Source organism: Juglans regia, chromosome 16 (assembly GCF_001411555.2).
Source record: "Juglans regia cultivar Chandler chromosome 16, Walnut 2.0, whole genome shotgun sequence".
In the NCBI taxonomy this organism is placed as follows: domain Eukaryota; kingdom Viridiplantae; phylum Streptophyta; class Magnoliopsida; order Fagales; family Juglandaceae; genus Juglans; species Juglans regia.
Window position 1 is genome coordinate 28,465,898 of NC_049916.1, and position 14,594 is coordinate 28,480,491.

The following is a 14,594-nucleotide window of genomic DNA, read 5'->3' on the forward strand; positions in this document are numbered from 1 at the left end:
TTATGAAAGACACAGAGCTATCGTCAAATTAATCCTCCACTTGCTTCTAAGCATACCACTGCCTCTACAAACATCTCGTCTCCCATCCTGAATGCCAAAATGATCTAATCTACTCAATCGCAAACACATCAGTATGCATACAGTAAAAAAAGTTATACTTCTATATACTTTTGTACATATTGGAACCCAACCGAAACAGATGATCCATATGGACAGGCATTTATGATGATGTCTACAAAAGAGGACAACTAGTATAAAATATCTTGCATGCACCAAAACTACCAAAATGTCATGCAAAGACTGCCATTCCACACGCTAGCTCCAAGCCTTTGTAGAAAGTGGTTTTCCTCCCATAATCTTCCTTTAGAAATCCCCCCGACTCTTTTTTCCTCTTTTCTTTTGGGCCAAATTTTGGCATGTTACCTTCCCCTTTCCATGAGAACTCAAGAATGATATTTTTCAGAATAGTATTAACTCAAAAGCTCCTGTGAATGGAGGAAACATCTCTCATACCTTGTAATGAAACTGGCTGCTCTCTTACACGTGATAAAACAATGGAAACTTGCTCAATTGCAACATCTAGCCGCTCCTTGGACTTGGTAGATTCCGTTACCAGAGTTGATACCATACTCTGCAGAAACTGTATTCTTTCAGCATGATCACTTGGAGTACTCTGAAGGAGCTTTGCAGAAGGTGTGCTGATCCGGCGCCAACGGATGGGAAGGTACCTATCTGGAATCTGAAAGCAATTTCCTGTCGAGAGAACTCGAAGGGCATGCCGACAAAGAATTCCAGAGAACTCGAAATGATGGCAACTGCAACTTATGATGCCTTCCCGTGGAACCCAATACACTTTCCGACCACCCTCAGTTTTTGTGTGGTGTCTCACTAGAAAACCATCATCTACGTGAAAAGATGCATAGTGGGCAGCCAGAACAAGTTGTTCTTGTAGCTTAGAGAAGGCAAAAGGAGTCAGCATCGTGGCAGCATGGGATTCCATGGGGGCCCCTGTTTTCAGGCATATATTTTGGAGATTCTGTTGCATTGTTTGTTGTTCTCCAGTTTGATCTTTAAAATCTACGGCAACTGCAACCTGCCAGGGCAAATTAAAGTAAAACATAGGAAAAAGCTCTACTCAACTCAACTGAGCCTTAATCCTAATTAATTAATCTATGCATAAGGGTAAAAACTAAAAACTCTTCGTGACAGTTTTCTGTCAATCTGTTGAACTGGAATCAAGTTCTGAATTAAGTACGGATTGATATCCAGTAACCTCATCAAGATTGAAAGAAAAATAATCCAAAACATGGAAATATAATAGTAAAAGCAACATTAAAAAAGTTAAAAACTTGCTATGCCATGTCAAGCTGTTTCTGTTATTATTTTTTCGATAAGGGCATATTTTTATTTTAATGTGCATATCTTAATCCTCTCAAGCTTTCTAGCTCTCAGAACTTTTCAAGGTTAAATTTAGTCTGACAGTCTTGGTAGGGCTAACATTTCAAGTCAAGGACCAGGAAATAAACCTGGACACTCCACATTGGGTGGGGAATTAGGCACTCTTTACAGGTACTAGGGTAAACTGCACATTAGTTACTTTTCTTTCTTCGATATGCACATATATATGTCCCTAATTATGTTAGCATGCATATCTTAATCATCATAAGCTTTCCTGCTCCCAGGACCATTCAACTCTTAATTTAATCTGACAGTCTTGGTACGGCTAACATTTCAAGTCAAGGACCAGGAAATAAACCTGTACCCGCCAGGCCGGGTAGGGGATAGGCATTAGGCACTATTTACAGGTACTAGGTCCAAATTGCCCATTAGTTACTTTTCTTTTTTCAATATTTTTGGGCAAAGACTTTATTGTGCTCAAGTTTTCTTCATTTTGCAATACTATATTAAAGTGATTAGTTTTTCTTATTAGCACGACTCATTATCATCAAATTTTATATATGGCTTTTTGTCCAGGCACATGTCAACAGTATCTCTTTTCTTCCTTCAAATACCAGCACTAGGGCAAATATTTAACCAAAAGAACATAAAAAAAAAAAAAAAATCAAATAAAATCAAAAGCCCTTTATTTCAGTGATTTTATTTTCAGTAATCATGTCCTGCATATCTCAATAGTCACCATTTAACAACCTTCTGTGAATGGCAGAGTATTTCCACTCCTCACCATACTGTATCCAATACAATCTGCCTGTTTGACATGATTCAGGTTATGAAGAGAACATGTCTATATGTTTTGGCATCTTCAGATACACGAAGTCACAAAAATAATTGACCAAAACAAGGCATAGATTAATGATTACTGGACCAGAAAAGTTAAGTGCTTGCTGGGTTAGTATTAATAACTTTTCCTTCCTCTCTCTTTATGGTGTGACAGAGAAAGACAGGGAGGGGTGGGGGCAGAAGCTTTTGAACATAAAAAGGCCAGTCTTGAAAAATCCCCAACACATTCTCAGCATGCCCAAAGTGAAACAGGCTGCCAAGCACCAAAAATTTTATATACACAGAAAACAAAGAAATTTTATATCCTAATATTCTTATGAGGCTAGTCCTCACTGTTAGCAGCCCAAGATCTTTAATTGATACTGACTAAAATGTAGAACATGGTACTGATTACACTGAGCAATCATGGGTCATCACTTAGGAATACTTGCAAATATGGTAAGATGGGTACTAGAGAGGGGAATGGGTCCTATGGGGTGGGGGTTTGGAAACACATACAACGTGGTTGGGGGTTGTTTTCTCGTCATTCTAAATTCTTGGTGGGGGACGGCACTCGTATAAAATTTTGGAGGGACATTTGGTGTGGGGAGAAGGCTCTAGCGGACACCTTTCCTTCCGTTTTTCGTTTGGCATGTGATCAAGAGGCTTCAGTGGCGGATCTCATGGTTTGTTTAGAGGATCAACTCCATTGGAATGTCACCTTTAGTAGAGCAGCTCAAGATTGGGAACTAAACAGTTTCGAGGCGTTTTTCAGTCGAGTGTACTCTACGAGAATGTCTGGATTGAGAGAAGATAAACTGTGGTGGAATCCGGCAGGTAAGGATGTTTTTTCGGTTCGCTCCTTCTATAAGTCCCTTACTTTGCTTCCAAACACACATTTTCCTTGGAGAGGATTGTGGAGGAATAAAGCACCTCCAAAAGCACTATTTTTCACTTGGACGGCGGCTCTGGGTAAGATTCTGACCACTGATAATTTGCGGAAGCGCCGGGTAATTATTCCAGAATGGTGTTGTACGTGCAAGAAAGCTGGCGAGACAATGGATCATCTTTTGTTACATTGTGAGACAGCTAGAGCACTGTAGAGCGATGTGTTCATTCAATTAGGGTTAAATTGGGCGATGCCTGCTACAGTGGTAGAGTTATTGGCTAGCTGGATATTGCCGGGTGGTGCTCCACAAATCAAAACTGTGTGGAAAATAGTTCCTCTTTGTATTATGTGGTGTATATGGTGGGAGCGTAATGAGCGGACATTTGAAGATAAGGAGTGGACAATAGAGGATCTTAGAATTTTATTTTTCTGTACCTTACTTCTTTGGGCTATTGCTGTAGATTTTAATGGCCTAAATGTACATGATTTTCTTCTTTCTTTTTTAGCAACTAGATAGGTTTTATCTCTTGTATACCACCTTGTATACCTGGGCTTTGCCTATTCTTATTTATACTACCGTTTACTTATCAAAAAAGAATACTTACAAAAAAATAAAAAAAATCATGACTTAAGATATAATAAAAAACAAACAGTAAATAATAATATGCTTATCTGATTGAACAGAAATAGTAAACGAGAATGGCATACTTGTTCTACAAAGTGTGCAAGCCGGGTCTGTGCACTCAAAAATCTTTGAATGAAAGCATTAATCGTCTTTGACTGGCCAGTTGTAGTCATTCCGGCAAAGAAATGGCTTCTCAAGAATGGTAATGCCCAAAGTGAGCGTAACCCATACAAATTGGCTATATGCCTGTTAGTATGCAACCCGAAAGAATTTACCATGTCCCTCCACCCGAGGTCAAAATCATCAACTGTCTCCAGATTATAGAGTCGAAAGAAGTCTGCCTTCCATTCGTTGTACCGTTCTCCCAGTACAGCATTGAACCAGGATGGAAATTTTGCCACAATCATCCATATGCAAAGAGCATGCTTAGTCGTAGTCATTTCGATGGTTATTGCTTCTTTGAGACACATATTTTGGTCAGTTAAAATTGTTTGTGGAGCCTTCCCATTCATGAACCCCAAGAATGCCTTCCATATGTACAATACAAAACAAAAATGCCAATGTCAAATTAAGAGCAGTGCAGCATTTTAGAAGAAAAATATGTGTGAATGTGCAATAGATTATTCATAAACAGATGAGAGTGCTAAATAAATTTTTTGGAACGGCCGTAGTTTTGAAGATAGAGAATGCTTGTTGGGAGAGGTTAGAGACTTTTTCTTCCATACAATATTTCTTTGGGCATCTGCTATCGTACTTGATGGGGCCTGTTTTCATGATTTCATTGTTGCTTTTTCTAGTTCCTAACTGGTAATTAGGTGTTCTCTCTTGTATACTCCGTGTGAACTTGGGCTATGCCTAATTACTTGGTTTAATAAATTTTTTTTTACCAATAGAAAAAAAAATCCTGAACAATACCAGGAGGTGCTCCATCTGCATTTACAGGGGAAAAAGAGAGCCTGATCTCATACAAATTTACTACTACAAATCTGACTTGTACATTCTCAGTGAAAGTCTGGCCTGTTTCCCAACATTTAAGGTTGTAACATCGAGAATATTAACCCCCAATTAACATATTGAAACTGAACATTATTTTGTGCAAGGTCCAGAACCTGACTGGCCAATAATATCTAATCATCTGCCACATTAACTACTCCCTGATGCTATCTTAACATCCACATGTATAATTTTCAATGCCTATGTTTCTATGCATCAATGTCTCTTTTGCTTTTGTTTATGTCACATGAGAGAAAAGAAATCAAGTGAGTTGTCTGATTCGGATTAATTGCAGTCAAATGTACAATATAACTTGACAGATTAGTTGGAGAAAAAAAACAATTATTTTTCATGCCATTACCTTCAATGCCCACGAAAACGACCTCAGATTTTCCTCATGCAAAAGGACGCAGCCAAAGAAGCAAGGCATACCGTAATTATTCATTCCGACCCAAATCCCCAGAGGCATGTCAAATGCAGTCAGGCGATGTGTTGTATCAAACACAACCGCATCACCAAATATCTCATATGAATGGACCGATGACGCATATGACCATGCAATGTTCTCTAACCTGTGGTTTGAATCAAGCGTATACTCAAATCTGAAGTTGGGGTCTTTCTCCTTAATGTTTCTGCACATTCTTAACAAGTCTATGCTCTCCTCTTCTGGATCTAATTTCCTAAACGATTGGAGTAAATTCCTCACATCCTTTTCAGTGAAGGGTAAATATCCAGGCTCTACACACTTCTCAAGCTCCATAAGTCTCATCATCTGGTGCACAGAGATGCCTGTTTTGGCAAACATAAGGATTCTGCCCTTGTCTGTATCTGATATGGTCCGGTATGCAGGAAGGAAACGAACTTGATTTGGTTCTAAGAGCTCATGATTATGGTGATTTGCAAAACCTGTGACACGCCATTCTGGTGCCCCTAATTCTGTTGTCTTGCTTATCCGCAAGTATGCTTGACATCCACACCTTGAGGATTTACGGTTTCTTTGAGGTTTACTTTCACTTGAGGTTTTAATAGGGGTGTTGCCAGCACGGTGGCACACAAAGTAGCGTCTCGTAAGTCCTTTTCCAATCCCATCCTTTCCCTCTGTACGATGGCGCCGGATTGAGAAGCCGCATCGCTTTGCAAATTCACTATAAAATTCATAAGCAGAATCATGAGTAGCAAATCTTTGCCCAATGAATGGAATTGCATCATTAGTGGTTTCTAAGGAAAGCCTGGTTTCATCAGGTGATTCCTCTGTGCTACTGCTATCATCCAGGGACAAAGATCTTTGATCTGAGGGATCATCATACACCACCAACATCGGTCCAGCCTCTTCAGACATACTTTCTCATTAACCCACCCAAGGCCAACCTAAGACCCTATGTCTATAAAAAAAATAAAAAAATAAAAAGAAAGAAAGAAAGAAAAACCATTAGGGGACTAAGTCCCAACAGATGGAATATATTTTTTCACAAAAGATTAAAAAAAACAAAAACAAAAACAAAAACAAAAGGGGCATAAAATTAATTTAATTTCATAACAAATTAAAAGGACACAAGTATAAATGTAAGAATAATAAATGCCACCTAGTTTTTTTTCTTGTGTTTTTCATGTATACTACATGTGTCCTTGGGTCTTTCTATTAATAAAATTTCTATGATTACCTATCAAAAAAAAAAAAAACTAGTCTAAATGCTGGTCAAAACTTAGCACAAAGAAAATAATTGAAAAAATAGCAACCATGGGGATAATTATTTAATAATCAACTCAAATATCATTTTCGAATACATAAAATTTGTAAATTCTATAAAAATGTAGAAGAAAAAAGTTAGCAAAATTAATGTTGTTTAGATGATTTTACAGGGATATGAAACAAGCTTTGATACAGCTCCTGAAAGGATTTTACAGGAATCTCCCAAGTAGCTTAGATGGGTCCCTAAATAGAGTTTATGTTGATTATCAAAATTTGAAAATTTTGGTAAATGTTACTATAGAGCTCAGGTTTAATTCAAGTCAAACTCCCCCTTATAGTTAAATGTTGGAATTTGGAAAGAAAGGCCATAATACAAAATGATCATTACGAATGCTACTCCCGTGTTTTAATTTATGTTCAATTCTATCTCAAAAATTTTGTTGCATGTCCAGGTTTTTCTCAAGAAAACACCTAATGCAGTTCAAATGCATGATTATCTGTCCCAAAATACAAAACCAGTATCAAATCCTTTTCCACGTTTCCTCCTATTTAATTAGATCACATCACTAGCTCTTTTTTTCACAGGCATTGTTTGATTTTGCATAATCTCTACCAGTCAATGAAAGTCTTACAAAGTACAAACCATTTTGTAATTTTGTGTTAAAATTCAATCATATTCATCCAAAGCATCATACACCCAAATCATATTTCTCCAAACAACCTCGGAATCTCAATCATTTTAAGCTTCTTTCCCTGTTTATGATTTCATTGCAAACAACTACACACATATAGACAACCACATGCTTTGCATATATAAACAGCTCAATTCAATTGCATTTCCCAAACATACTGCAAAATTGAGGATAGCCCATTATCGAAAAATGGAAAATTCACAATGGGTTTTTGTCGTCAGCTACGATTAAATCACTCGAACACGATTTCCTTTCATTAAAGAGTCACTGTCTGCACGTTTTACTCCAGATTAAAAATAATGAAAATTACATACACAGAGAGAGAGAGAGAGAGAGAGAGAGAGAGAGAGAGAGAGAGAGAGAGAGAGGCTACCATTCATGTCAAGGATTCCATGTGTAGATTGAGAAGCCGGGTGTTTTCGGGGACTTGCCCTAAAATGCGCTGGGAGGTGACGGGAGACCTTATATAGTCCCTGCGCACTTTACTATCTGACGCCTTCTTTGTTCCCAAACAGTGTTCTTGTTCGATTTTAGGACTTAATAATTTGCATGCCCAAACATACGCATTATTATTGCTTATCATCATCATTATTTATTTATTTTTTTTAGAAGGACGCTTATCATTATTATTGCTTATCATTATCAATAACCTTATCATTATCCCTTTTATTGCTTTCTAAATGTTTTAAAAACTGAAATTATTATTGGAAATTTGGAAAGGTTAGCCGAGTACCCTACTCGGTACTCGGGTATCGTCTGAATTTTAGATCCATAAACTATATTACGATTTCACATCGATTAAGTATGAGATTGGTTGATAGTTTATAAGCCCCTAAGCACAATTTCCTTGTAAGTTAGTTTTCAAGGGTGAGCTCTACCTAATGGGTTCACAACAAATGGTATCAGAGTCACCCTACGTCTAAGGCCATGTTGCGACGGTTGCAATCGTACGACACAGTGGGTGATGCCGGCATGATAGTGTTTATCAGGTGCTAGGAAAAGACCTAGCGCACAGCCAGCCAGTGTGAGCGCCAGGATTGTCGTGAACAGTGGCTGTTACGATCCCACATCGACTAAGTATGAGATTTGTTGATGGTTTATAAGTTCCTAGGCATCATTCCCTTATAAGTTAGCTTTCAAGGATGAGTTCTACCTAATGGGTTCATAACAAACTATCAACTATCCATAAAAAGAAGTTTTTTCTTGCAAGGAAAAATGTTTCTCTCTCCATTCAGTTTTAAATATTATATGGGATTTCTTCAAAAAAAAAAAAAATTATATGGGATAATCTTGGTTATTATACATTATGTTGACAAGAAAATGACTACAAAATGTCATCTTTTACAATATATAGATGTTATGTATTTTAAACTGGAATAGAGAGGATTCTTATCCAGAAGTTATTAACTGTGTCTCCATACGTCAAACGTGGATAATGATTTGTGGGGTGATTTTAATCCCATAAATTTCCAAAGAGGTGAAAGGGATGAAAAGACTTTCCCATAAATTTCCAAAGAGGTGAAAGGGATGAAAAGACTTTAGGGGATTTGAGGACCAAGAGGCTGGTTTGGATGCTAAAAGTATTTCAAATGATCGAATTTATCTGTGAATTAAGATATTTGAGTATGTTTTCATGTAGGTCTTATTAAAGTGTGTTTAGATGAATTAAATAGGTTGAGATATATTGTTTAATATTTTATGAGAAGTTAAAAAAGTAGTGGATCCCATTAATAATTTATTTGTTGTTGCAGTGATGGAATAATTATTTTATTTATATGTTTTACAAATAAAAATCTCATCAATGAATAGCGTTGAGTTAAGATGAAATAAGTTGTGTGTGTTTAGATGGGGAGTATATCCATCTATATGAAACTATCTCAGATGATCTGAGATAGTCTTACTGAGATAGTCTTATTGTCCAAAACCAACCTTATAGAACTAGGATTCAGAAGGAAATCTAAGGTTGTGTTTGGGTGCTGAGGTGATCATCAGATGATATGAGTTGGTATGTCTAAAATAGTGTTTTATGGATTCTATTAAGATGTGTTTGAATGTATGAAATAGGTTAAGATATGTATTTGAATGTATAAAGTAGATTAAGATATATTTTCTTATGGAAAGTTGAAAAAGCAGGAGATCCCATCAATAATTGGTTTGAGATATGCTGAGAGAGATCAACACCCAAAAATAGCCTAATATTCGAGCAAATGGTAAATTTGTCAGGCAAACATAAAAGAAAGAATTATCTAATTTGTAAGTAGTAAAAATTTTAAATTTTTTGTATCTACTTGTCGACTTGTAAATACTAGAGTTTTTACATGTTGTGTTTGTGCAAAGAGACTAGTTGACGATGTTGACATGCAGAAAAAGGAGGAAGAAGATTTGGAGAGAGAGACTTGAGTCGAGTCGAGTGTGGGGGTGACCAAGGGATTAATGGGAAAGTAATTTACACTTAGATTGGGATCCAAGCATGCTTATGTGGTTATTGGTTGACCTTCGATTCTAAGTGGTCTCTGCCCACTTGTAACACCCCACTCCCCCAATGTTAAGAATGACGTTATTTCTATAAGAGTTGGAGTGCTACTACTGATTTTGATTTAAAGATAATTGTCTTAAAGAAGTGCCAGATACAAAGATTCATTATAATAAATAAGTTGTTTTTATTAAAATACTGAAGTTATAAATGATAGTGTGCGGAAGCATTTATAAAAAAATTTCTTGAACTTTATACTATTAAAACCATAATTTAAAATCTTTGCATTTGATCTAGGCCTCTATCACACCTCCTTGGACAAAGTCCCGTTCTACAACTTTACCTTCATAATATTCTAACATTGGATGGTTTAAAAATAAAACAACAACCAAAATGAGTTGAAGACTCAATAAGAAACCCATCATAATGTAAACATATTTACATAAGGTTTTTCATAAAATATTTTATGTGGAGAATTGAAGTCAAAATCAATCATACGTATGTTTATGACATGCATAACTTATCTTGGTTTATCTAACTTAGAACAAGTCTCTCTCTTGTTCTAAGTTCAAATACTGTTTGAACTTAGTTGGTATGAAGTCTAGAGTCTGTCCCCATTAGGGAGACAATGCAGGAATAAGCCAATGATGAGGGTTGATGAACACTTGGCAAATAAATATTTTGCCAGGGTGGAGATTTGTAATAGATGTGTCAATACATTTATCTGTTACTTTTTATTTTACTAATATGGTTTTTCTCTTAATTGAATAAATGGATGAGGGATAAGTGGCAAAATCAGGACCCTTGAAGTTAATAAGACTGAGCTACTTGATCACGTGAGAAGCTCGTCACTGCATCTGAGGAATCAAGTGTTGAAGCCGCTGGATCACTACATGTGTTGGCATCTGTTTCATCTTATATATTCATAGCTATCCATTTTGTAAACACTAATTCATTCATTTTGTACATTCTGTTGTTTTGAGAGGCTTCGATAGAGAGAGTAGAGAGGGTCGAACCTAGGGTTTGTTAGGGTTTCACTTGGAGGGAAAAATCAGTGCGATTTTCTGGTGTGAGAGTGAAGGCTTTGTAAATACAAGTGGTTCTGAGGTTTCTCTATGAAGGACATTGATTATCAATAAAGCTCTGAGGCCATTCCTGCCATGGACGTAGACCATTAGGGTCGAACCACGTATATCGGTTGTGTTGATTCTTTCTTTTTCTTTTTCTTGTTGTTTCTTTGATTATTGATTCTTATTCTTGTTATTTCTTATTCTATTTTGCGATTTGTATTATTTCCGAATCTTGTTTGGTTCTGTCAGTGTATATTCACTATCGTACTTTGTTATTTGAGTTATGTATAAAGAAGGACTTAGAATAATTCTCAACATGATCGTTAACTCTGTTCATGACAAAACTTATAATATCTTTTGGATTCTTCTTTGAAAAGAGATGGAAAATCTTACAAATTAAGATTTGGCCGGTAGGAATATGCATGCAGTCCTGTTTGTAATTTAAGGACACATTGATCAGCACGTACTGTGCGCGAGATCAGTACTAATATTATCATTTCTAGAAATGATATTATGATAAAACTTATGTATGTAAACAAGGCTATGAATAAGGGATGCAGGGGGAATAACATTGATCATGACATATAAAAACTTTATATATTGATTAGAAATTATTACTCACAGCAAAATGTTGGATTTGAGGGGTGAGTTGAGATCAGAAAGTCAAGGTTTGAAGTAGTTTGAGTCTTTTTTTGAGTCTTTGAAGTATTCACAATTGACATCCCTGAAAATTAAGAAAGAGTAGAAAATGGTGACATATTGAATTCAATTGAAACTCATGATCGATGTACAATCTACATCGAGTTTAGCAGCTAGCTTCTAATTAAACGAATATAAATATAAATTAGTGCATATATATTATTTAGAACGAAAATGCAGACAATTAAAAGATAAATGGTTATTCTTTGTTCAATATTTCCTGCTACTCTGTTTTTGGTTTCCCTCCACAATGTTCTTGTATCATTGTATATATTTTATTCTTTCTCGTTGTTTGATTTTAAGAAATCCTCTACTTTTGCTTCTTGTTGACAATTTTTTTTTTTTTTTAAATTTCCTTTATCATTTAATTTGATGCGGACTTTGTTCAAAACACTTGCAATATCGTTTTCATGATGATCCTTTTTACAAGGATTACTCCATGTTGGTACAAAAGGGCTGCAAAATAGAAAATAGTGAGAGAGCTTCATGGCGCGTTACGAATGTCGCTTTCTTTAAGACAATATTCGCCCCCACCAATAACAGTATGCACACGGATTATAAGCGGATTTGCCTCCAAGATATAATGAAGTCCAGAACAAGTCTGTTTGTCTAACTGCGTTATGCACACACGAAATTAGACCCTGAATACCCTCAGATTTTGCTATTCAGCTAAGAGATTAGAAATCTGTTTTCTGCAGAATGAACATATATTAATAACAAGTTTTTAAGAAATGAAAACTTTTGAGAGAGAGAATTTAGAAATTGACTTCTTGAACTCTATGATTTTATATTTAAATTCATAGGCCAATGGGTCTATTTATAAAGGGCAAATGATGTGAAAGAAAAGTTGTAACTTTTCATTTTTCTGTAATATCTGATGCGAATATGTATATGAATTACGTCTGCTGCCAACCAACACATAAGTTGGACTTAACCCAATGGTCATGCTGCTTTCCTACCAACCATCTCGCATGGGTTCGAAACCCAATAGGTGTGACTTTTCCATTTTAATTGCCAACCGCAGTTGCTCTACACCTTGGGCTGACTAGGCTGTGCGCCCTTGTGCTAGCTGGGCCGCACAGGCCCAGGCCCGTGGTAGGGCCCATCCTTTGTACAAAAATTAGAACTCCTCTATGAGTGGGGTGTGGCTCAAACCTCTACCATTAGCATAGATAGTGGTGTTCAATACCACTGAGTCACTTACCAACCACAAATGGACACAACATTTTAATACCATAAGCAATAACTTTATAAATTGCTTATAAACTTTTCTTAATTTCTCTTTTTTTAAAATAATTCACAACTTTCATAAATAAATCTCCATAAAACTATTAATAATAAATATAATATATATTATTTTAAAAATATTTCCACCACTCCACTTTATGGTTCAAACCTTCAATATGCAGGTCCTGCAAGTCTTGTGTGGGGTTGGGTGGTAGTATCGTTCTTCACATGGTTTGTTGGATTTGCGATGGCTGAGATCTGCTCTCTTTCCAAAGTGATTTTGTTTTTGCTTCATCCAGGTATGCTTTACTTTTTTGCTTCATGGTTGATAGATTAATAATTAACTTAATCATGTATACCTTTTTGACTTATGGACCATTTGAATTTTCTTTTATGAAAAAATACAAAAGAGAAATGTACTGGATTTTATTTGTCTTGCTTATTGGTCGATTGAGATTCGACCAAAAAGAAAAAGAAGGATTATTACCATTGAATTTGGGGCAATATACCATTATGGTCATGAGTTCATCATCACCTAATCCTAAATAGTATATAGAATAAGATCATAATGAAGAAGATGTGATTATATATCAATTATTTTATGGTTGAAAAAGATTGATTGCCCAACACTAAAAATATTTATTGTTATGGTAAATTGCATTAAGATTTTATTTTTCTTTTTAACTTGTTGGAAGGCTTATGCAGATCACACATGGCATCATTTTATTAGGCACTAGAACAAATAAGGACGAATGATATCTTGCTCCAAAGTGGTAATTCTTATGCATGTACACAGCCTTGACTATTATTTGGGCATTTCTCAACACTTTTGCATTACAAGTGATTGCTTTCATCGATATAATCTCAATATGGTGACAAGTATATTAGCTAGATAGGCTTGCTTGTATGCCTGTTATTGTCTTTTTCATGAGTACAATGTTATCTCAGTATGCCTGTTACTTTATATTAGCTAGATAGGCTTGTTTGTAGACTTTTATATATACACCACTGTATGCTCATTGGAATCGCCTAATAATCAATCATTTGAACTTCACCTATCAACATTCATTTAATGATGTTGGTGTAGCTGGTAAGCCAGCAATAGACTTTCATATTAATTGATTAGCTGTTATTGTCACTACGTCTGATTAATATAATAATTTTTAGTAAAATATATATTATCTCTCAGGCTGCTTTTGACATAAACGCCATACATGTTCCCTACAGCCACAATTATGGACCGTCAAATTAGATACCCTTACAAAGTTTGTTAATTTTCTTTTACTAACAAATTGAATTAAATTAATCCCATGCATTTTGTAACATTAATAGTAGAACTCATGCATTCAGCCTCAAAGTCGGTCAAATTCAGTATCTGAAAGTATTATGTACGCCGTTGCAAGAGGATTGAGATGGATATTGATAGGAATGATTAGAAGATTGTCTGTATACGTAAATAACTAATTTAAACCTAGCCTCTCAAAATGCAAAACAGTAGCATCTATATATATATATATATTTAGTGTTGGGCAAAATTAGATAACATATATTAATCTTGTGGCCACGGCCCTGTAGGTGAGGTATATTACCCCAAAGGTAATATTCTAACTGCGTAAAGATGTCTCACAGCCGTACGCGCGTGCTTCGGAATTTAATAACAGCTTCCCCCACCCAATTCGCTTTTGGTAAAAGTGGTCCTCATAATCTAAGAGGGAAAGAAAACAAAATTAAAACAAAATATTTTAAAATAATATTATTTTATTCGAAAGTGGTAGGAAAGTCTCTTAATTATCAAGTGCGTGCTAGCTAGAAGATCAAGACAAAGACAAGAAAAAATGGTCCTGGGTTTGAATTCAATTATTCAAGATTTTATATTTAGTCACACTTTATTTGTTATTTAGACACATTATTTTTAAGAATATTTTTATTTTTATTTTAATTAGATAAATGTGGCAAACGCACTTTAAACATTAAGTCATTGCTAAAATTTATTAAATAATTTATTAATCATTTTTCTTT

General features: G+C 35.5%; 1 protein-coding gene and 1 pseudogene across 1 annotated transcript; one reads left to right on the top strand and one right to left on the bottom strand.

The window, feature by feature from the left end:
- Nucleotides 1–134: 134 nt before the first annotated feature.
- Nucleotides 135–7,607, bottom strand: LOC109017105 (protein FAR1-RELATED SEQUENCE 11). Its single transcript, XM_018999446.2, has 4 exons — nucleotides 7,480–7,607; nucleotides 5,086–6,106; nucleotides 3,815–4,258; nucleotides 135–1,093 (listed from the first exon to the last, which is right to left on the bottom strand). Exons 2-4 carry the CDS (start codon nucleotides 6,061–6,063, stop codon nucleotides 476–478), a joined length of 2,040 nt encoding a protein of 679 aa, XP_018854991.1. The 5' UTR covers nucleotides 6,064–6,106; nucleotides 7,480–7,607; the 3' UTR covers nucleotides 135–475.
- Nucleotides 7,608–12,822: 5,215 nt separating this feature from the next.
- LOC118344839 overlaps nucleotides 12,823–14,594 on the top strand; it is a 3,008-nt pseudogene continuing 1,236 nt past the window's right edge.